Source organism: Sparus aurata, chromosome 12 (genome assembly GCF_900880675.1).
Source record: "Sparus aurata chromosome 12, fSpaAur1.1, whole genome shotgun sequence".
Classification (NCBI taxonomy): Eukaryota; Metazoa; Chordata; class Actinopteri; order Spariformes; family Sparidae; genus Sparus; species Sparus aurata.
This window is the reverse complement of record NC_044198.1, coordinates 4431242-4456044: the sequence shown is the minus strand read 5'-3', so window position 1 is coordinate 4456044 and position 24803 is coordinate 4431242. Positions and strand designations below refer to the sequence as shown.

General features: G+C 42.1%; 1 protein-coding gene across 3 annotated transcripts; it reads right to left on the bottom strand.

Annotated features, from left to right (window-relative positions):
* Positions 1-1577: 1577 nt before the first annotated feature.
* On the bottom strand, positions 1578-21488 carry lrsam1 (leucine rich repeat and sterile alpha motif containing 1). Of its 3 annotated transcripts, none has more exons than XM_030436546.1 (25): positions 21163-21487; positions 16423-16611; positions 16115-16171; positions 15568-15612; positions 14825-14902; positions 14601-14669; positions 14424-14508; positions 14195-14316; positions 13992-14082; positions 12755-12861; positions 12601-12630; positions 11292-11414; positions 9691-9830; positions 9223-9267; positions 8570-8640; positions 7838-7937; positions 7640-7757; positions 7471-7545; positions 6446-6526; positions 6067-6162; positions 5040-5138; positions 4828-4959; positions 4531-4597; positions 3757-3959; positions 1578-2625 (listed from the first exon to the last, which is right to left on the bottom strand). In XM_030436546.1, exons 2-25 carry the CDS (start codon positions 16492-16494, stop codon positions 2503-2505), a joined length of 2229 nt encoding a protein of 742 aa, XP_030292406.1. In that variant the 5' UTR covers positions 16495-16611; positions 21163-21487; the 3' UTR covers positions 1578-2502. The 3 variants fall into 3 exon arrangements, with proteins under 3 accessions (XP_030292406.1, XP_030292407.1, XP_030292408.1); XM_030436547.1 differs by having other exon boundaries at positions 7640-7727; XM_030436548.1 differs by lacking the exon at positions 9223-9267 and having other exon boundaries at positions 21163-21488.
* Positions 21489-24803: the final 3315 nt, after the last annotated feature.

Below are 24803 nucleotides of genomic sequence, written 5' to 3'. Positions count from 1 at the left end.
TAAATATGGGAGTTTCTTTATGTCTGTTGTGTTTTCAAATTTATTTGAAACGTTTATCAAGGTCTGAAATAAAACAAGCCGATAACTTAAATATTCCCAGCACTTACTGTGATGTAGTATGCTTGCTTATCATAGGAGGTAGTAAGAAATGACTCTTTACATTAAGGTGGTAGCATAGTGAGAACAGGGTGTTGGGGGAATGACTTTTTTTTCTCTTTTTCATCAAACCGCAGTTTTTCAAGTTCAAGTTCCCGCAATTTCATCGCATAAAATTGCATAAATATCCTGCATATTCCATCGCATTTTTTAAGAAAACGTGCCGCATAATCAAGGATTTTTGCCCGCAACAATCAAAAACACTCCTTGTTTTTCTGGAAGGACTGCATAGCTACATGTATGACGTTTGCAGCAAAAAAAAAAAACCCCGCGTGAAAATCAGTTTTGAATTCAGAGTTACGATTGATAAAGTGCGCATTGCGCCTGCCAAACAGATACACTGAGTGGAGCGGGTGACCTAAAAGTGTGTTAACAACTGTCCAACGCACTATTAAAACCTCAAATTCAAATCAGTGATGATAAATTAAATGAAATACAAAAATATCACCATAAATGTTTGGTGAAATCAAATGGAATAACATTGACAGTGGAACTCAACGCTGTGATTAATAGTAACAGCAGGAACATTTCCACACTTACAATGTGAAGAGAAGTCCAGGGCTTGGGACTGAACAGCTGTGTGGCCTTAAGAACACCACTTATCAGTGAGGCTAATCTGAAAGAAGAATTCACTTTGCTAGGGAGCATAAAGAGTGGAAGAAGGTCACGTTGTCGGATGAATCCAGATTTACACTGTAACAGAGTGATGGGCCCATCAGGGTAAGAAGAAAGGTGGATGAAGTGATGTACCCATCATGCCTAGTGGTTACCGTACAAGCCTGTGGGGGAGGTGTTATGATCTGGGGTTGATTCAGTTGGTCAGGTCTCGGTTCAACAATGATATCTGCCCCAAAAACACAAGGTCAACTGACTACCTGAATATAGTGAATGACCAGGTTTTTTCATCAATGGAATTTTTTTTCTTTTTCAATTATTCCATGATGACAATGCCAGGATTCATCAGGCTCAAACTGTGAAAGAGCGGTTCAGGGAGGGTGACACATCATGTTCACACATCGATGGCCACCACAGAGTCCAGACCTGAACCCCACTGAGAATCTCTGGGATGTGCTGGAGAAGACTTTACGCAGCAGCCCGACTCTCCCATCATCAAAACAAGATCTTGGTGAAAAATGAATGCAACTCTGGACATAAATAAATGTGACATTGCATAACCTTATCAAAATGATGCCAAGATGAAATAATGCTGGGCAGTGAATTTTTTTTTTTAAAGTTTTCTGAGGTTTATAGAGGTCATAATAGGAAAATGAATAGATATCAGATATCAGCGAGGAAGTCAGAATCCTATGAGAACTAAATCAGAATATGAAAAGAGTCACACATGCTGACTCTCTCCCAGAGATCTCTACCGACAAAGTATTTAAAACAGTTTGATACATTATGGAGACTTGACAACATCACTCGGCTTGTATACTGTATTTCAGTACATTTCCAGATGTGGCTGCTTGTGTAGTCGCAGACACAAAGCTTTTACATTGACCACGAGGTGGGTGCGGGAAAATGACACACATATATATATATATTCTGTTGATTGAAATATGTGATTGATATAGAACACACGACGTTTAACAGACTCACACACAGTAAAGATATTTCCTGAAACATGCTGAGATGTTAAAGTTAAGAGCACTTGAAAGAGTAGAGTAACATTAGTGATGGCAACCGACAGGTGATGCGTGTTGCGAGTTCACACATGTGCACCGTATGTGGCATTAAAAGACACGTGAGAGACAAGTGGAGAGGAATGTACAGTGAGGTCAGAGGCTGGATCGACATCCAGGTGAGCGGACAGCCGCAGACGGTGAGGGCAGGAAAGGTTGTGTGACGGACTGGAAGAACAACAAGCAATGAGAGCCAAAAGCGACAATGATTAAAACACTATGTCTTAGTTAACTTGGATAAATGTTGGACAGGTGTTACTTTGGTTGACAACACATGAGTATTGCTTCAAAAAACAAAGATTTCCAGAAAAAGGCACGTATCAGTTGAGAAGATAATAAGGCCAAGAGTCAGTCTTCAACCAGTGAGTGGTGTAAAATACATATTTTAAAAAAACAAAAGAATTTAAAAGAACAAATTACAACATGCCTGGATGCCAGCGACAACCAAAAACACATAAAAAAAAACAAAAAAACAAAACAGGTCTATTTCAACTCGTTTCTGCATATACATAAAGTACTGTTTGGTTAATACAGGAAAGTGGCTCAGCTCATTGAAAACCTTCTAAAAGCTTTTCTATACATGACAAGGTTAACTTATGATCATGCAGATATGAAGTACGCTGTAGTGGGCGAGGGAGCAGCACAGCGGTGCAGCAGGGGGGCTCTAGCTGTGGTAGAGGCGTATCCGCTGGGATATGCTGCTACGACACAGAGGGCAGTTCTGCAGAGCGTCGCTGCAGACGTGACAACAGCATACATGACCGCAGGGCAGGAAGATGACCTGAGCCTGGAGACACACAGAGACAAGACACGGGTCAGTCCTCTGGATGAGTGCGAGTATGTGTGTACAAAGGTTTTATATTTCCTCTTTCTAGAGTTGCTGAAGAGTGATCATCTGCATGTAAAGAGTTTGGATCTTGTCGATTTTTAAGCCAAAAGCAACAAGACACAGTTACTGTTAGAGAGTAGGTCCACTCACGTTTATAAGTGATGAATTCTCTATTACGTAATGGTGAAGTGTTAAATCTGCAATTATTACAAAACATTTTTGTTGTCTTGATTTGAAAGATTCCCTTTGAGGAGGATTATTTCATAATCAGTCATTCATTCATGTCACGAGTAACTGTGAAGAGGCACGCTTGCTGAACCTTTGACTGGAACAGACCGGGTACTGAAGCTCTATGGTGAAGCGTAAATTGAGTCTCATTAAACTTCTTGTTATTATTCGACAGCATCACTTTGTGTTAGAGCGTCTCCACGGGAACTTTCTATCTGTACAGTGTGAAGCATTGCATTGTGGGATTGTTGGCAGAAAGTGGTGTACATGCCATGAACACATTGTTGAGTTTTGAGAGAACAAAACTGTGTGCACACTCAGAATTTAGACACTCGTATAAAAAGGTGGACAGTAAATATAGAGTGCTTTCAGACAAAGCTGGTGAGTCAGCTGTGGGCTGTAACTAGACTCCCTTTTTCTATCGCCAACGTTGACCTTTTGGGAAACTGGCGCCATTAAACATGCTGAATGCTAACTATCAGCACTTCCTGCTCGCAGTTTACGAGTGATTGTAGAAACAACTTTCACTGGGTTACCTCGAATGGAAAGAAAACATAAAAAATGAATACTTCACTTAAAGACAACGGCTGTATTCTTTCTGTCTACTTTTAATGTAGCCTTCTTGAAAACTATTATTCCCACTGAACAGGTGAGTTTAAGCTGTATGTGTGGTATCAGTTTGTTGCTGCTGCCATCTGTGCAGCTGAGATTTAATTTGGTTTTACAAACAAAACAGGACCCAGGACAAAGCCCTTGAATGTAGCTGTGTTATGAATCATTGATGCCGTGCTGCTGGTGTAAAGTCCAGGTACCACACTGAAGAAGCAACAGTAACAAATGTCGAGTGAGTGTTTTTCTTACTCCGGTCTCCATGCAGACCACACACTCAGAGCCTCCTGGTCCCTCCACAGGGCTGGGGGCTGACGGGGTGACGGGGGTCCCTGGGGTGGTCGGTGTGCTGGGCATCTGAAAGGCTGAGTTGTTGGGAAGAAATGGAGGGGAAGGTGTTGGAGCCGTGGGGGCGGCTTCGGCCTCCTCATCCTCCTGGGGAGCCTTGCAAGCTCCTGGTAGAGGAGAAAATCAAACAGGTCAGTTTTTCATCGACTTCATGAAGTTTCAATGCCTTGACCATCATCCTTCTTCCTTGAAATGGACTATTTAAACTCTACTCCATTTGTAAAATTTGCCAATATGTCGTTCTATGGTCTATATCAAGGATGAGTTTATCCATAAAGAAAATACATCATTTAATTGACCTCGAAAATCTCTGTCAGAAGAAAACTGATCATTTTCTAGTAGGTATTTTGGGGTCATAATTAAAACTTGAAAATAGAAATGATAAAGACTAAATCATGAATATCAGCCCAAACATATAATGTAGTTCTGTACAACAGCTGATTTAACAGTGACCTCAATATTAAAACAAAAAATTGGATTTACACCTGTTTGACAACACAAACTGTACATTACTAGATGACTGATGATTGTTGAGACTTCACACATCACATGTTGTGTTGTGACCGGTGTGGCCACAGATCATTTGTTTGCACTCACACATCAGACTCCACTTGGTATCTTGTTGTATGGACAGTATCAATGTATAAAATAAAGAGATATTGGATGTGTGTGATGTACCTTCAGGAAGGTAGTCCCGAGCCCATTTCAGAAGAGCTTTCTGGATTCCTACTTCACTGATGCCAAGCTGACAAAAGAGAAATGGACAAAGCTGATTATTCTGCGCATCAGGGACAGTTACACCTACATTAACATTTACAAACTGTAAACACCAGACCGACATCTTATCAACTTTTAAGCTGATATCGTAGCTTTCATGAAGGACATGACATGAGATGACATGTTTTTGAGCTGGTTACAGTATGTAGTCAGGTGACAGCTGACAGAAACGTGTTATTAATGAAGCCGCGGCTAGACCTTCTTGAGGTCGGAGGAGTTCATGTGGCGGAGGGCCTCAGTGGTCACTCGGTGATGAGCCAGGATGGGCAGGTAGTGCTGAGCTGACAGTTTGCACAACAGGTTGACCAGCTCTTTCTCCACGCCGGCTTCCTGCAACCAGGTTAGAGTTTAGGAGCAGCACAGTTTGGTTTCCACATGTTATGCGTGTCCTCGTCTGCTCTTTACTGTACCTGCATGCGCAGTGACAGAGGCTTGGCATCCAACAGTCTCTGGTACTGGATCATCCAGTAGTTCTGCTGGTTGGACTCCGACTTCCGCTCCATCTCCGCCTGGAAAACACACAGTGATTGTTGATCTCATGTTACCACTTGACAACAGGGGAGAACGGGCTGAACGTTTCAGTGCAAATGGCCACTAACTGATTCGTGTGAAAGTTCACTGAAGTCTCGGTCATTGGAAGGGCTCACTGTTGCTGTGATTTATTTTTTTATTTTTTTGGCCTTTTATCGGCTTTATTGATAGAACAGCTGAAGATATGATAGGAAACGGGATGAGAGAGAGGGGGAGTGACACGCGGCAAAGGGCACCCAGGCCGGGACTCAAACCCGGGGCCGCTGCAGCGAGGACAAAGCCTCTGCACATGGGACGCCCGCTCTACCCACTGAGCTAAATGGCGCCCCGCTGTTGCGTTGATTTCTTTCAAGATAGTACTTACAACACAATAGTGGAAGGAGACAAACGCATGGTGGGTTTAAGTGTTTTGTTTTGAATCACTTCATATAATCACCGCCATTCAACTGCGGGAGACGCTGTTTTTTCGGGCGGAAATGTGACAAAGGCCAAGTAGGACAGAGAGGTTGACAGACACTTCACTCCACTCCACATATAACTGCATTTTTTTTTTTCGTACAATATGCCAAAAGACACTACCAGTTAACACATTGTTCGGTCCTGTAAAATTGCATTGTGGGTCTTTTCTCTTTTATTTGCTGAGTGAAGGATCTGTTTAGACTGTGAACACCATCAGATGGACAGGCCCCGGCTCTGCACCTCTGGCTTTTTCCATTCACACAGACGCCGACTCGCCTCCGATACTTCCTCTGGAGGTGCATCAGAGCCGCAGCGAAACTGTCCCCCCCTCTCCACGTCTATAACTTCACACAGACGACGATGCAGAGAATCGGCGCGTGATCCCCGCGCTGAAAGGGCAGTGGGAACGGGGGTGCTATTTGATACTGAAAGGAAAAGTTTCCTCACCAGAACCTGTCGCAGCTCCTGCTCTCTCTGGTCTCTCTGCTTGAGCAGCTGCTGCAACAAGTCACTGAGAGCTGTGCGCTGCTCCACCAGAACCTCCTACACACACACACACACGCAGTCAGGGAGAGTGACGACACACACTCATCAGTAAATCCTGTTGAAAGACTACAAAATGAATCAGGCTCTGAAATAATAAATACTATGAGTATGAGTATATCTAATACCCTTCGCTCCTGATTATTTTCTTCACCCTCAGTGTGTGCAGTGATAAACAGTTGTTGCCATGGAGCAATGACATGATATGATATTGTAATCGTAAAAAAAAAAAAAGAAATCAGGTAAATGCGGGAAGGCAAAGAAAGAAGGCGCTGACACCTACCTGCAGGTTCTCAGCATCCAGATTGCGTCTTTTAATCTCCAATTTAGTCAGCTGCTTTAATTCACCCTCTATGAGCTTGATCTGGGGACAGTGGAGGAGCAAACATGAAGCTAGCAGGAGAAGGGACATGCTACTGAATGCAAAAAGTGAAACACTAATGAAATGATTTTCTGTCTGCGGGCCTGGGAACCTGGCTGGTGAGAAAAAGTCAAAAGCATTTACTTCAAGAGGATGAGTTAAAATGAATTAGTAATGGACTGGCTGCTAGTGAAAAAAAAACTAAACGAAAGAAGAAATGTCAATAATGCCCAGAGTCAGCAGCATATAACTTCACCTTCATCTTGAACAGAGGAACTGTATCTCTAAACCTTACAGCTTTCTCACTCCTGCATTAATTGAATTTTTGGCCACCCGGGGGCAAGATAACAAGCTGCAAACATGACACTGGCTAAGTTTTAAGTTGATATGGCAAACAGTGGCCCATTCAAACATCCAACAGACACAGAGCAGCATCAGCATTTAAATCCAGGCTTCATTATCTTGAAACGATGAAATTAAACAAGCTTTGACGTACTGTAAAGCTCCCACACATTCTTTAACATCAAATTCAAGAACTTTTCAAGGACTTTCCAGGCCTAATCCAATAAGATTTGACACACAGATCTGGGTTATTTACAGCGGGTTATGACTCAGCCGGTATTGAAGCAACATGCTCAAAAGCAGTGTAGTGCTGACATTAGCGAGCTACAACTACTAGCCTCAGCCTTCAGTGTCACTGGCCTCTGTCACAATTTAAAAAGTGAGGCGTAAAGGGCGACACAGAATGTTAACCTGAGGAATGAAACACAGAACCTATTCCTGTAACGAGTGATAAGAGATGAGTGTGCTTCTTTACTGACTGAACAGAAACATGAATCTACATACGGTTGATTATGTTATGGTGGGCTCCATTCTATCAGTACCATAAAAAACAGACCCCACTGACAGGTTTGACCCTAACCATCTCCGCCCCCGCCCACACAGACCTGGTTGCGAATGTAGCCGTGTACAGCGTCTTTCTGCAGCTGCAGAGCCTGGAACGCTGCTTTCTGCATCTCCTCCTGCAGGGAACAATTAAGAGGACATGGCAGTGCTGATTCACTCTGTCTCAGCAAGCTGTGATGATCCTGGTGTTATCTACAGCAGACCACATACCTCCTGTAAGATCTGGGCAATGGCTTTAGATTTGTCCAACACCTGGAGGGACAGCATCTTATCAAACTTCTTGTCCAAAGTCTCCAAACTGTTACAAGACGAGGGAAGAGAAACCACACTGGTTTGTTACGTCAGCATCCATCTGCTCAGACCTGGTGTCTGTGTGTCTATGTGTGTATTTGTGTGTGCATGTTTGACCTTCTGCAGGCCTCAGACACCAGGCTCTGGCGGCGAACATCACTGGCCTCCTGCAGGAGGTTCATAGCAAAGCTGTCTGACAGCATCTTCTGCATGGCCGCTACAACACACAAAGAGGACAAGACCATCTGTTGTGAGGCAGACTATACGAGGTCTTGGATTCTGTTTAATCAAAAGCGGCAACATCCCACAACCCTGACGGAAAAGCGGAAAAGAAAACGAACGAAAAAACGAACCGAAATATGTCGTAAGCGTTTTCTTTTCCTGATTTGAAAGGCTCATGACATCTCATTGTGTTAATTTTTAGTCACCTAAAGTGTCTAGAGATTTCAAAGTATTGTGTATCGTGACTAAGCCTAAAACATCACAGTATTATTTTGAGGCCATATTGTCAAGCCTGAATTAAAACCTGTCAGGTCTATCCCCTCAGGAGAATGAATGAGCCCAGCTACTGTCATGCCGATGTGCTTATGAGATATCTCGTGTGCAATGTTTATATTAAGTCCTGAGGGTGGTGCCAGAAAAGATGGGGTCCAACCTCTGGCGAGCTTGAATGTAAACTGAAAACTGCTAAATGTAGGTAAATGAATGTAAATATTTGAATTAGAGCTTAAAATGACGGCAGGTCACCGTCAGAATTAAGTAAAGTTTTCGGGTCCATGGTTTGTTCAACAGACATGACTTTACATACAGAGCACTTTATAGGTAAAGTACATCAGCCAAGCTGCTTACCTGCCACTTCCCTCTTCCTTAGTGAGTTGGCTTCTTCCTGTGTGATTGCAGCCAGATGCTCCATACGGATCCTGCGGAGGACGTCAACAACATGTTTACAGTAAAGCTCTCCTGACTTTTAACTGTCAACTGGGGGGAAAGAGAGCGAAACCTGCCAGCTTCACAGCTCAGCCAAATACAAAAACGTTGTCCGTTTTTAAACTCTGTCAATCAGCAAAATTCTTTGGACAATTTCACCAACGACAGTTTAGATTAAAGAGGAAGAATTATCTCCAGAAGGACACTATGGGACGGGCATGATAATGTTACATCAGCAGGGTCGTTGGGTTAACCACCAATCAAGATGCCACTACACTACTGACTGTGAACCAATCACATTACAGCCAGCCTTTTACAGAACTAACCTTCTAACAACTAATTAATTCATTTTTTTTTTTCCATGTATGTTTCCACTCCTGTATGCTGCTGTTCCAGAAGGCCTCCTGTGTCGTGTAATGCTGCACTTTGTGTATCTTACTTGGAAAGTGCTCTATAAATAGGCTCAGCCGGGTAAGTGGAAAACAATTGGACGAGTGCTGCTGTGTGTTGGAGTGACTCATATACTCTGGCTGTAATAGATCTGGATATTATGGATCAGTAGTCTGTCCACTCACCGATCTTCTTCCATGGCTTGAAGAAACTCTGCACTTTTCTTCTGCCTAGAGAGAGTGAAATAATACAACATCTATAATGTGACACAGAGCTGCAGCTATTAACCTATTAAATTAATTGCTAACTGAGTCTTTCTTTAAAGAAAAAAACCCCTCAAAACTCTGTGTGTTTATATGTTTGTGTGTGCTGGACTAACACTGTTTGTTTGAAATAACATTTCATCATTCTCCAGCCCAATGTTCTGGTTTCCTTCCTCCCCTGTGACACTGAACTGAATAGATTTGTCTTGTGGACAAAACAAGACATCTGAGGACGTCATCTTTGGCTCTGGAAACACTGGTCAACATTTTTCACCTTGTTCTGACATTTTATTGACAGAACATCTAGTTGTTTACTCGAGAAAATAATCTCCTGCCTCGGAGATAGACACCGACTGAGTGCACGATGTCGCCACTTCCCTCAGGTCCTACCTGCTTTTGTCCATCAGCATGTTGCTGACGCGGCTGCTGATGCCATCTTCAGCTTGTCGGACTTTCTCCAGCACCAGCAGCCTCTCGGCCTCCTGAGCCCTCTGCTGCAGGTTGACCCCCAGCTCCACTCGCTCCTGCTCCTACACATCCAACAGATAAACACACTAATGCAGCGGAAATCAACACAAAACAAACACAACAGCTTTCAAACACACAGGAGAAACACTCCCCGATTGGTCGTAGCGTCACTGGGTTGCTTTCTTGTTGTCAGTGGTGGACAGTAACGGAGTAAATTTACTTGAGTACTGTACTTAAGTACATATCCAGAGGATTTGTACTTTACTTGAGTATTAGATTTCTGTGGTACTTATTACTCTTACTTGAATACATTTCCAAGACAAATATTTTTACTTTTACTCTAGTTAATTTCTAGGAAGGCTGAAAAGTACTCGTTACTTTCAGGGCTGCTCTTTTTTTTTTTTTTTTCTCTAAAATACTATTGGACACAAGCTGTGTTTGTCAAAAAAGGAAACCTATCACAGTGCACGCTCTCCACTGGGATCTACGTAAAAGCGGAAATACGTCATCCCTCCCCATAAGGACGCCACCAAAGTAGCCACGCTCTCGACTGTGTTTGTCGACACAAAACTGCGACAATGGCTGCATCAGATGTAGTTTTTTGTAAAGCAGTGATTCTCAACCAGTGGTCTGGGGACAACATTGGTCTTTGAGGGGGTTCCAGTTCCCAACTTAGCTAAATGATAGAGAGTGGGTTGGACGGTGCAGGTTCATTTGGTTACAAAAGCAAGCACATCAGTGCAGGTGGTTTCAAAGAGTTAATTCTCAGAAACAAGAGTTAAAAGGTCCTTAAATTCATTTAGAAAAAATTATAGAAATTCATTGATGTGAAAAATAAGAAATTTACTCTTACACTTACTTTTACTTAAAGTAAATTTAAAAGCATGTACTTTTGGGTACTTAAGTACCTTTAAAAGCAAGTACTTTTTTACTCTTACGCGAGTAACATGTCGACTGAGCTACTTTTACTTGTAACGGAGTACATTTTGACCAGTAGTATTTGTACTCTTACTCAAGTACTGGGGTCGAGTACTCTGTCCATCTCTGCTTGTTGTTAGTGTCAGCAAATACATATCAGGTGAAGTTTAAACAGTAAATGGCAGAATTTTTTTTGAAAAACAAACAAACAAGAAACCTCTTAAAAACTGAGCTGCTGGTGACAAAAGTCATTGTAGCCAGTATGACAATATCTAGCCTACAATGTGTGTCTAATTACAAATAGGCATGCAGACCAGTCTGAGGCTGGGTTGAAATTCCTACGGGCCACAGAATAATAAACTGACAGGATACAAGCGCCCTTCTCCCATAGATTCTTTCTGGGGGACCTGATGACACTTTCTGCCATCACAAGAGTGGGTTGAGCAGAGAGGTGGTGCTACGCCAGCAGCTGATTAAAATCATTTGGCTAATAAATGTTGTCCATCTTGGCTGGCTCACCTTTAAATTCTGCAGTTGGGGTAAATAAAGGTCCTGTATTGTACACTGTATGAGGACATACGGTATCTAGTGAGCATGCTGTGTACCTGTCGGACCGAGTTGAGAATGTTCGCCTTGCGGGAGTTGTTCATGAGCATAAGCTGGGTGTGCTCCTTCTGCTTCTCCTCCAGGTGCCGCTCGAAGGCCAGCTTCTGCTGATTCTTCTCTTCCTGAGGGACAGAGAAACAGGTCAGGTACTTAAACTATACGATATGTGTACGCGGCATGTGCATGGCAACGTATACGCTTTACTACAAACCAGCTAAATATATAAATAAAGGCTAACCAATAAAAAGATTACATTATAACAAGATTACATTCATGGCTTCACATCCAAGCTTCACATTCACACGGCCAGATCACTGTGAGTGGAGAAAATGAATCTGTCTTTCTGGAAAACAATGCTGATGAAAGTGAATCCAAGAAAAGAAGGCTCGTCTTTATGCCGCCTTTCTTTGTTCACACTGAGCCAAGCAGCGCCGGCTTAAAGCGACATGCCAGCGTTGAGGAACCAAAGAGCCGTGACAGTACACATCATGATGTTGAGATCCGTGTCTTTTTCTGGTACTTGTTTCCCCGTGTCCATCTGTTAATCTAAACATGTATCAATCGACTGCTTATAATCATATTAATACTGTTATAATGTTTGTGATTGAGATCCTGACCCACCATGCATTGTTGAAAGTGACAAAGGTAAGTTTTTCGCTCTAAATTACATGATAACATAATGACCATCAGTAAATAGAGGACCCTGTCTGTCTGACTCTCACTCGCGGAGAGGGAGGATGTTACCTGGTGGAAAGTTCACTGAGGTCTCAGTCTGGAGGGATGACCGTCGCAATGATTTTTTTTTTTCAATACAAATTGTCAGAGACAGTTACTACAACAAAACAGTTGTGGAAGGTGACAAAGACAGAGTTCTAAATCGTGTCACATGATCACCGCCATCAAACAGGCACTGTGTTTAGAGCAGTAATGTGAGTTGGTAGGACAGACACTTTTCCACGTATGGATGCAGTATTTTGTTTCTCATATAAGATGCTGTAGACACGTCCTGCTACCACATTACTGTTGTTTGGTTCTGTAACGTTGCTTTGTGGATCATTTCTCTTTTATTTGATGAGAGAAGGATCTGTTTAGCTGTCAGACTGACATACTCCTGATCAGGCTTTTCCATTCACACAGACGCCGTCCCGCCTCTGATACTACTTGCAGATCAGAGCTGGAATAAAACTCTCCCCCCTTTCCGCATCTGCAGCTTTCACACAGATAGCAAGGAGGAGTAACGGCACATGATTCCTGCATTGAAAGGGCAGTGTGAATGAGGTTAGTGAGTGTGTTGCTGGAGTTCCGCACCTTTCTCTTCTCATAGTCACTGAACTTGCTCTGCAACAGAGAGTGAAGAAAGACTAAATCAGACGTCCAGTTTATTCAGTATAAACAGCAAATAACAAGTTCCAAGTAAAGAGCACTACATTCTACTTCTGAACGTTATTGTCACATATTGTACCTGCCAGGCGACCTCCAAGCTGTCCAGACAGTCTGTTGGTTTGCCACAGTCACTCTCCAGCACCGGCAGGAGATACTGGGATGGGGGGCAGTACTCTTCTCCCAGCTCTGAAAACAGCACAGTCAAATACAGTTACACGAGAATATTAAGACTTGCACTTTACTATCCCAAGGGTAAATTTCCTTTTCAGAGCACCATACCCATCACATAGACCAGTAACCTTTATTTCCCCTCTTTCCACAACTCCTTCAGTGTGCTGCACTAACGTGGATTCATGTGGCTCGGGTTTTACACCTGCTGGACGTATTGTGAAGGCTGTGAGATGCTGCAACAGATGCAGCTTTACTCATAATGCTGCAGGACTCCACTGTCATTCAAACTATCACACTATCATAAGAACCATAAGAAATACATAAGAGTTGTACCACTGCATTGGCTGACACTGCCACTGTGTTGCTTCAATACAACTGAGGCATACGGTTCATTGTTTGCACAGCTGTGACCTACAGAGGCAATGTATACGGAAAAGGGCATATCATCAGAGCTCAACTTTGTGCTTCAGCACTATAAAGTTGTATAGGATGTAACTACAAATACCCAAACCTTTATCATTTTATCATTCATTATTCATTATGATTACTTTACCGTTCAATGCTTTAATTTGGGGCGTCTACTAGAAAATGTTTTCATGAATAAATGTTAAGACTAGGTCAAAACCTAGTGCAAGGCTGGACTGTGTCGGGCCAAGTGCTACAATGTGGACAGTTCTTTACCAGGGCAGCGAGTGGTAGAGTTTACAACATGAGTTTCTGGATGTGAGATGCTCATGTGCAAAAAAAAAAAAACTGCAGTACACTCCTTTATCAGCGCGTGGTAACTTAGGAGTGAGTGGAGTTACATTACATTCACCAGTTATACTCATAGATTTATTTTTGTATATATATTTTACTGATTATTATTATAGCCTGAAATATATGTGTTGTTGAGATCTATTGAGATGAAGGGCTGAAAAATGCTCAAAGGCCTCCTGCGTAGACGCACCTTCAGATTTATCAAATACAGTTCAAAAGAGTGCTGCAGGAATGAGTCCTAACAGGTGTCTAAATGAGAATACAGAAGTTGTCGGGGACATTAAACGTCATTACAGCAAACACAGAGACTCAGAAACTTGTGTTTGACAAAGAGATTTTTTTCTGCAATAATCCAAAAGCCAATTTAATAATGGAGTAAACCTCACCAGAGCAAAGGAAGCGTTGGATGCTCTCTGTGCCCTCTGTACACACAGACACGGGTGGGTAGGTCATCATGGCAGCGTCAAGTGCAAAGCTCTGTCACAGCACACACAGACACACACACACACACACACACACAAGGTTTGTGTACAGCCATATATCAGTGTTTAGCATTCCTGCGTTCAAGTTTGTTTCCCAAGACACACACCTCGAGGGTGCGGATGTAGGCCAGAGTTTTGGGCAGCTGGACGATGTTGTTGTCGCTCACATCTAGAGTGCGAAGGCTGCTCAGTGATCCAACTACTGACGGCAGCTCACTGAGAGAGTTACCTGTACAGACAGACACACGGTGACGGGCAAAATACATGAATCCATGTCATGTGACTTGTACATGTCCTCTCACTCATGGAGTCAACAGGAAGCTGTGAGCATGATACCTTTCAAATTGAGCGTCTGCAGAAGCCGCAGATCCCCGATGGAGTCTGGAAGGGTCTTTAACCGGTTCTTCTCCACATTTAGAATCTGACAGACACACAACACACACACACGGATGGTGAGCAGCATTCACTCACTAATTTCCTCTGTATCGTGACTCGAGGCCGGAATAGCATTACCTGCAGTGACGCCAGCTTCCCAATGTCCTCTGGAAGACAGCTGAGCTTGTTGTCATGCAGATCCAAAACCTTTAAAGGCCAACAGATTCTGTCAAGCTTTTCTGTCTCAGTGATGCAGCAGCATTATCTTCACAAACGTCCCAAATGAACAAGTGGTGCGTAATGTTTACTGCAATAACAGCCACTTAAATGTCCCATCATTGCTTGTGTCTAGCTTACATCACCTTTAAAGTGGCAAGAGTGCTGATGTCACATCCTTTGGGCAGCAATGACCTCAGCTCATTGTTATGGAGGATAAAGACCTGAAGGAGAGTAACAGAGGACATGTCTGACTGCTGACTGTACAACCAGACACACACACACACACACACACACATATACACAAACACACACACACAGACTCGGTGTGGGTGTCTGTGTCACTGTGTGTGTATTAATGTATATGGTAATGTATCACCAGTAATTATTGTATAATCACTGGTGATACAGTAACATTGAACAGGGTTCGTACACATTTTTCAAGGTCAAATTCAAGCACTTTTCAAGCACTTTTAAGGGTCATTTTTAAGATTTTCCAGCACTTTACTGCTGGGGTAAAATACATATCTAAAGGAATATATACACTTGTGATTGTTTCTTCACTTTTTATCACAATTCTGTACACTGTATTATGCTGTAAACATCTAAAATTATATTATATAATAGCAAAAACTTCAGAAATTAATTATCCAGTCTGATCCCAATTTTGTAAAAGACACAGAGTTATAATGTCAAGCACTTTCAAAAGCGCTTAAACCAAAATCCAAGCACTTTTCAGACCTTGAAAACACAACATTGAAATTCAAGCACTTTCAAGGATTTTAAGCACCCGTACGAACCCTGATTGAAGAATACTGAAAGCACATCGAAATATGGAATTGACACAAACAGGCATCTTCCTGGAAATGTCTCCACGTTGCACCCTTACCTTCTTCTGTAGCACCTTGCAAATGGAAAAGGCACTTGAGGGGGCCTGTAACAGAACAAACCATGGATTTGGATAAATAATGAATAAGCATAGTGCCAAAGGAAAGGCAAGGTAAAGCAGTGGACATATTCTAAATATAGCAAACACTCAAACTGATATTCGTTTCTTAGGTAGCTGAAATACGTTTTGCTGCTGACCCCATACACCACACACAGCAGTACAATGCTTAGCTACCTACATCGGTTACCGCTGTTACAAACTGTGGGCCAGCTACTGTAGGCACTACCCTGACTATGTACCCCACACAACCCCATTTAATAAACACCAAACAAACCTTTAAAACAGTGTTTGGTTCAACGAAACTTGTTCTACAACGTAACTGATTTGGTGTTTTTTAAAACCTGTTTATTCGAGGGGGTTCGCTGAGAGCAATGCTCTTTTTCAGGCACACCCTGATCACATTCACACAGACACGCACCCACACCTTCAAAGGTTTGACAAGAAACATTCATTATACTAATAATATAATGACTGTTGACATACTCACCTCTGAGAGCTCACAGGCTGAGATGTCCAGGATGTCATCAGCACCCGCCTCCTTAGACTAAGAACGAGGAACAGTTATTGGGTCTTTTTTTAAACAGATATTCCGTCTTTAAGATGGCGAGGAAACATAATGTTATGTTCACAAACTTCCACACCAGAAATGAGACAGGTTATTGATGAATAACCTGTCTCATAAACGCGGGGCAGCCATAATCGGTTATTGACGCGGCTCTCGGCACCAGCACCGGGGTGTTCTAAAGCTGTGCGGTCAGCTGGGAAAACACTGTGACATCAACATGCTATTCTTACCCGGCACAGTTGATATTCCAGTCTCTTCTGGGAGTCCTCGCTGAGCTTCTTCTTTCTGAAGAACAGAGGCATCCTGAGTCCGGCCTGTCTCCCTCTCTGTCTGTCTGTCTGCTGGGTTTCCCTCCTGTTCCTCCACTACAACAAGAGCTGATGGACCGGTTGGAAAACACTCGCGTCACCGCCTGCACACTAAAAAATGAAGAACAGGGTGATATTATGGGCTAATCAGATGAGGTAATGTCACTTAAAGTCATTCTGCACTGAAACTTTTGAACTTCCATAACATGCAATAACTATAATCAATCAAAGGTGGAAATTATGTAGAGGGGAAAGTTTAATGAATTATTTGGCAACTTTGGGGCAGCAGAAATAGCTAAAAACACACAATACTGACATAATACCAACATCAAATGTTGACAGTGGGAAAGTTTTATCCTCCAGTTGCCTATTCATGCCCTAATCAGCATGGTGGGTGACTTTAGCATTTGTTTGAAGTCATTTTGTTTCCACGTGTTGAAGGTCCACGAAAGTCCAATATTCACTCTCCTGTTGCTCTAGTTTTGGTCTCCACCAACCCATGAGAAACATGTATGGCATTTAGCTGCTAAATGCTCCACTTTGTTGACCAGCTGGTCTCTTACAGGTTGGCCACACTGGATCCTTGTGTGCTGCGTGGCGGCTGCGTTGCTGAGCTGCTGCTGCTGCTTACTCCTGTGTGTGTGTGTGTGTGTGTGTGTGTGTGTGTGTGTGTGACCACACAGGCAGCATAATCTACAGGTTGTCTCCATGCCTATTTATGCTGAGAACCGTACTTGTTGGGGTAAAAACAGGCAACACTCCAAATCTCTAGAAGACGCAATGCTGCAGCCGTGCAGCGCAGCCCATGCAGCCAGTGTGTCTGCTCTCACCTGTTCATATGGCATAGAAATTAAGAGCAAGATGCCACTCCACGCAGCGATCACACAGCTAGTGTGGCCAGCCTGTTAGAGAGGAAACTGCAAGCCCTAACTGCCCTCTTTCAGCAGCGCACAGCGTCCTACATGGTCCAAATGATGGAAGATATTGCCTTCAAAATGAGACATGCAGCACAACATAATAAACCATAGATGCTAATATGAAACAATAGAAATGTCTGATATATAACTACACAGCGCACAGCTCAGGCAGAGTCTCCTGATAATGTATGTGGGCATGTTACGATAAGTGATGCCTTTCTCATTACTGTAAGTACCACAGTTCACACGGTCATTTAATCCCTTCTTAATGTAATAATATTAAGAAGTGCAGCTTTACATTACTCAATGTGTCAAAGCTAGTTATTCCCATTCATTCCAAGGCAGATTGAATACAGTACATTAAAGATGTTTAACTGTTTCTGTCTTTAATTTTTCAACAAGTTTCTCTATTCTATCGTGTCACTGGTTTCTTACAGTGTTTAATGGTGGTAGTGAGGCACCTCTGGTATCATCATGAACACGGACACACATACATCAAGGTTTTCTCTGCCATTATAAGGCATTAGGTGTAGCACCCATGCTGTTTTGGGCACAACCTAACTCATCTGGGTGGGAAATCCATGTGGAGAGCATCAGAAATCACTAAATGAGTATCCCTTGATCGAACAGTTGCAGCTGGTCCCCAGTGGACTTTCAGTGTGTTCTTATTTGTCATCTGATTTAGCTTTTACAACTTTTTTTTTTTAACACAAAAGTGGTGATAATGCTCAGCGTTTCCTCTACATTCATTTAGGAGTGGCGGCCCGCCACTCTTAAATCCTAGCCGCCGCTCCTTCAAATTGCTTTTTTATTTATTTTTTTTTTTTAAATTGTCGCAAATACACCACCGCCGCATCATCATATCTCCACCTTCACAGCAGAGTCCTGCACTGGGTCGGGTGTCGCGAGTGCTGAGGTAAACTAGATAACTATCTTGCTCAGTATCTACTCTTTGGAGTAGATTCCCCTCCCAAGAACTTACTGGTGCTATCGAAGTTAATTACTCGCGAGAGCGCGGCCTTGAAAGTGACATCACGTCAAGCACCCAGGCACCAGGTCGGAGAGTCAAAGGAGTGTCATCTTGAAAATAGGGCAACGACTCACCGGAGAAAAGGTAGACTTATTAGCTTAAGAAAACTTATAATAGATTTCATAAGTTCAATAGACATTCGCAAAATATTGATGGCCAGCTAAGGTTACGTAACATATGGGATCATTAAAGTAATTCTATCTATCTAACATATCGGTAGCTTAATTAATTGGGCCCGGTGCCAACTCAACTCAGTGTCGCTAACCTGAGTAAACTAATTGATAGCATTAAGCGAATATATACACGCCATGATGTGACTGCTGACTGCATTTTCAGATGAGCTTGTTCAAATATTTCTCAAAGAAGAGAAAGACACTTGATGAAGATGATGCTAGTCAGGTATCATTAGCCTTTTACTGACTCGAATGATGATGGTTAGGTAAAAAATTGTGTTCACACTTGTAATCAGATGTGATGTGAGTGTAAATGATCTAACTCGTATAAGACAAGTAACAGACAGGGAGGAGCAGTGGAACAAAGTGAAGGAGAGCAGAGTACAGCAGGGGGAGAGCCGAGTGAAGGAGCAGGAGAGAAAGATGCAAACTTTGCCACTGATTCTACAGCCCCATCAAGAAATAATTAATTTTTGTTTTATTTTTTTCTATATTATTGCTGTATTTTTGTTATTATTTTTTACATTCAGCCTTTAAAAAGCCATTTTTCATGCCAGCCATTCAATAAAAAGGGGGATTATGCTGGGCATAAAAGTCAAATCTGCAGTCAAGTGTCATTTGTTTACGCTGCCCCCGCTGCTGAAAAAAATCCTAGAGGAAACACTGATGCTGATGGTAATGTATGTAAAAATGCAAGATTTTCATTGAAAAATGTATAAATTGTCTTTGTGGAGGACCCCCAAACCATCTAACAACACGTCAAATACATCCATCCACCTAAAGTCTTTCTCAAACCAGGGAAAAACACTGCAAATTTTACATTAAATAAAGCGTTAACACCTAGAAACAAAACAGCAAAGGGGCTTTTTCATGCTGCAAATTAAATATACTGTATTTAATGAATGATCGGGGTACAAGATGTCACCACCATGTACCTGCACAGCTTTCTGATTCTTTTGATCAACATTCAACCTGTTCTAAAAAAAAAAAAACTAGAGTGGCAAAAAATATACATAACTACAGATAGTCCAGCTTTGCTGAGTAAAGAGTGGCTATGCTAGACAGATACTATGAATCAAGGCTGCCTGCAGTTGCTACATGGTAAAATCCCAGCAGCATGTTTCCATTTCATTCTGATGTACAGGGAGAGGATGAGTTAGCTTCATCTGTACACAGCAACAAACCTCCTAGACAGGGTCGGTAATACAACATCTGCATTTCTCCAGTCATTTAAAAAAAAAAAGGAGAGCAGACAAAACAAAAGGGACTGCCGAAGTGACACAAACTGTGTGGTGAGGTGATCTACTTAACTGTTCTACTACTGTTACAGCTAATACATCTCAGACAGCAAGTGCAGCCAGCCAAACTGTTAGTGCTGGACTGCGGCGTGGCAACAAATCCTAAAGATGAAACATACAAAGTTGCGGTGCCTTGAGGTTTGGCCTTGTGAGACTACTAAGTGGTTTGTTGATGCAGAACTGGCTGCTCGCATGAACTGCAGAAAACACGTTTCAGAAAGAGCTGCTTCTGTGTATCATCTTGATGCTGACAAGTAGAAAACAGACATCCATTAAATCTCCCACTCGATCTGTGCGTGACTAAAGTGTGGAGATATAAGAGCATCAAAATGTGTCATCCGCCTTGATTGACAGCAGTCAGCCTCGCACTGTCATGAGCCATGTGTTTGTCCCATCTCAGCACCTAGATGTAGTGTCTTAGAGGGGTCTGCCAACCGTAGACCATCAGCTTATGTGGATTTAGCAAAAGTGACTGTGTACATGTTACAGTGGTGAGCACTACACTTTCCTCCCGCAATCTTTTTAAAGCAACTTTATGTAGAACTTGTCAGTTTGTGTGATCTGGCACCCTGTTACAAGACGCTGTACCCTCAGCATGAATCTGAAGCTGTTAGTTTAAGGTCAGAAAGTGATGCTGCTATAAAAATTAGAAAATGTAGCACTATTAGGGTGAGTGAAGTGGGATCCAGAGAAGCAGTGACACATCCAGGAGCAGGAAATATGGAGTGGAAAGGTTTATTCTGTGAGGTCGAGAGGAGGATGAAATATACACGATTACTCATTCACCTTTTTCAGTGACATTAGCAGCTACTGTGACCCCCTCACACACTGTCGGTTTGTTCATAGTTCACTGCGGTATGAGACGCATCTCACTGTGCAGTCCTGTCTTAATGACAGTAAGGCGGAAGCTTGTTTTTAACACGGGCCTGTGGGTGTGGGTGAGAGGAGGGCTGGCTGTAGCTAACGTCACACGGCCACACAGGGGAGCTAGCACAAATAATGCCAAATGGTTATCAACCTCGCACCTTATAACAACCACCACACAGCTCCCTATGCTAACCCCAGTATTAACACTGTGAGTATTAGCTCGCTGTATGTAGCAGTGCTTCCTAGCAACGCTGTGGAAGGCTTACGATGGTAAGCCCCCCCATGACAACTTGCCGGTCGAGCTAACGAAGCTAGCATGTAGACAATTATCTCGAGCAACGCGGGGAAGTCAGATGAACGCTGGGTTTCATACTCACAGGCTGACAGGCTTCACACGCGGCTCTCCAATGCCGTGCAGCTGGGAAATACAGGGGGCGACTTCCGATGTTGGCTGGGCACTTGACGATAGGTAGGCTTAGTAATAGGCCAGGTCAGTGGTCAACACAAGAACTGAAGTCGAAACTATATTCTATTATACTCCTGTGCTTCATACAACAAGATAAATCCAGCAGTATTCTTGGTTTTCACCGTGTAAACCCTGAGCAGCTGATTCATCCTCCTCTACGAATCCTGCTAAATGAAATCATAACAAATACCAGTCTTCTTCCTTTAGTTGGAAGCAGAGTGCGACCTGACTGCAACCGATGCATACCGCCCCCTGCAGGATGGAGTGTGCAGTGTCACGTCCTCCAGGCGGCAGTAGAGGTGAATCAGTCTGGCCACATTCACACATTGTTTGGTGTATGAATAAAACGTAACTCTAAACGGCTATCATTCTCCTCTTTACGTAGCCTGCCGTATATTCTGGTAGGCTACGTAAATGTAAATGAGTAGGTAGAAAACACTATGTGATTTCACAGTGGTTATAATGAATTTGGAATTTGTTTTGCATTCACTACAAGTACCTGCAGTTACGCCCAGAGGGGAGCTGTAAACACCATGTAAAGGGCACGTGAACATTGTTAAAGGATGAATTCACCCAGAAATGAAAATTCATCCATTATCTCCTCACGACCATGCTGATGTTTTTTTTTTTTTTATTTATTTGCTTTTTATTTGTTTGTTTTCTGCTTGATTTGTTTTTCTGAAGCTGGAAAGCATTAAGTTAATTTATTGTCTATCTACCAGTGTGTTTTCATGTTTATAGGTTGGAAAATGATCCAAATGAGCAAAACTAAACCAAACTCAACCAACACACCAGCCATTATCTCCTCACAGCCGTGCTGATGGAATGTTGGGTCAAGTTTCGTAGAGCACAACAACATACTGGAGCTCCACACCAAAACAGCATCGCAGCGTTCCAACAACTGAACTAGCTGGAGACTTGTTTTGAAACATATTAAAGAAAAAAAGAAACAAAGAAAAAAAAGGACAGAGGGCAAAACTCCACTGAGCAGCCAGTATTCAATGGGCCGAATAACCAGGAAGTAAACACAGAAGCCAGGAAACATTTTTGGTGTTTGTTCTTTTACATTTGAAAGTTGTTTACCAGAATGTACTGTGAAGCTCCAGACATGTTTTGTGGATTATGAAACTTCACCTCACTCTCCATCATGGTGATAAGTGAGCACTGAATTTTTAGTTTTGGGTGAATTTATCAATCATAATTCCAAGTAGCCAAAAACACACAAAATGGACTGAACTTTGGGGGGGTTTCATCAGCATATAACTGGTTATTGTAATTCAGATAGTCTCAATGCGCTCCTCTCTCAATTTGTTCAAAGACTGAAAAAATAAGATTCTCTCATTTGAACGGCACATTGACTTTGTGGTTCATTGTTGCTTCCTGGAAAAAATACTTGTTTAGTGATAACAACACTGTGTAAGGCATCAAGGTGGATGTGACGCACATGTTCTATTCCACTCGCTTGCTTTTGACATTCAACCTTGCAATTTACCGGTTTATCCACCAGAGGTCACACTCCACATATTTTTGTTTAAAGACAAAGTGTAAAATAAGATAAGATAAGATAAGATTTAATGCTTTATTGATCCACCAGAGGGCTGAGTGCACTCAAATGATAACTTTGTCATACTCTCTCCTGCAATAAATCACATGTTTAATGTATACACATTGACTCATGACAGAAACAATTTACGTTAAATGTGAAATTGAACTTGTATAATTCATTAAATTGAAAAATAACACGTTATTACAGTAAATAAGTCGCTGTTTTATGCATTTTTTTGTGTATAACAGCAGTGCAAAGACAGAAATACATAGATAAACTCACCAAAAAGGTAATAATAAGTATATAAGAATAATAGTAGAGTCGCAAAAGAATCATACAAGGGCAGTGAAACTCAAATGAAAGGCAGTAGCAGTACAAAGGCAGGAAAAATAACATATCGCCCAATGTGGTGAAGATTGGACTGAGTTCCAATGTGTCAAATTAGGTTGAGTGTGTGTGTGTGTGTGTGTGTGTGTGGCCTCCATGCTTGTAAATGAACCAATACAGGTAAATGTGTTTGTATGAGGTTTTAAACCAGCTGTTTGCAGCCAGAATAAATACAGTTTCACCTGCACTTTATCATTCTTGTCTACTTAGTAAACATTTTGGTTCCCTAACGTGTTCTCATATACGTCTGCACTGGTTAATAAGACTATGGACACAACCAGATAACCTGTAAGACTCAGGATCCCTCAGCAGCACAATCCCACACACTCAAACTCTGCCGTGCTTATTACAGTCCTCTGCAGGTGTGATGTGTGACTGGGGTTCAGGCTCTAGGCTTCGTTAGACCACAAAACAGAACGGGGGGTCAGACCACAAAAAAAAAAAGGAGAAAAAAACATAATTAAAGGTGTTGAGAGGGAACTGACGCTGTGGTTAGAGCAGTGCTCCCCTGATCCCTGTTTGGTTAACAAAAGTCTCACAGCTCTGCAACCCAAAGCCACGAGTGTATCCCTCCCACTCACTCAATAAGACGTATTTGTAATGAAACACTTTGAAAACTTGTATTTGTGTACCTGAAATACTTAAATTACATGATTTAATATGCATTTTTATTCCTTAATAGGACATTTGTTTTTACTTCCAGGTTTAAATGTAAAAAACAAACAAACTCAACAACAATTTGTCTCATCACAGTCTATTAGATCTTTCTATTTGGTTATGTGTCATATTCTGTCTGTTGTTTTCTGTCTATTGTTTTGTGTCTTCTGCATCAGCTCAGTCGCTGTTAAAGTTGCCGATTTTAGGAATTTAGTTGGTCTTCTGCACTTACAGTTCATGTATCCCTCCAAAAAGGGCATTGCTAAATGACGTATTGTTATTGTCATGTCTTATAAAAGAATGATACATTTTTATCTATTCATTTTTTTTAGCGATATCACCATTATCTTTTTGGATCTCGGTGGCTCCAGATGTTTAATACAAAGGAGACATTCTGCATGATGTGTATTTTTACATTTCAAGTACTTTTAGCAGGTGATACTTTTACTGAAGTAGAATTTCAGAGCATCTGAATACTTCCTCCACCACCACTGATACTGATAAGAGTTCACAAATTAAGAGTTAAAAGTTGTTGCAGCCTCGGTACAAGGTGAGTGATTATGGCTCAATTTGAACATTTTAAAGCAGGAAAAACAGTCTTCCAGCAGCAGCAGCAGCAGCAGCAGCAGGAGTGTTGATGTGTCAGTGGTGGACGAGCTGGTTGTATGAACCTGCTTCCTGCACTGAACCACAGGAGTCAGGTGCCGCCTGAGAGCCCACTGCTTTTATCTTTGTTTTTGTTTTTCTTTATAAATGAATTGAGGTCACAATAAAAGAATGAACATATTACAATTTGTTGAATATGTTTCAGGAACATCTTACTTTGGTAATGACATGGAGACCCGAGCATGGTGAGACTTTGCTGCCCCCGGCGCCAACAAATAATCAATCACACATCAAATAAATTGTTTAATACACATGTGTAATAGTGTTTTTACATTTCTATAACAAACATGAGGTTG

Bases quoted from the DNA above. Each gene is read 5' to 3' on its own strand.
- lrsam1 (XM_030436546.1), bottom strand. From the start codon at position 16,494: ATGCCTCTGTTCTTCAGAAAGAAGAAGCTCAGCGAGGACTCCCAGAAG. The intron at 9,831-11,291 runs GTACACAGCATG...TTGGATGTGTAG, and splicing joins TTCTCAACTCGGTCCGACAG to GAGCAGGAGCGAGTGGAGCT. The intron at 9,268-9,690 runs GTAGGACCTGAG...CACTCTCTCTAG, and splicing joins ATGCTGATGGACAAAAGCAG to GCAGAAGAAAAGTGCAGAGT.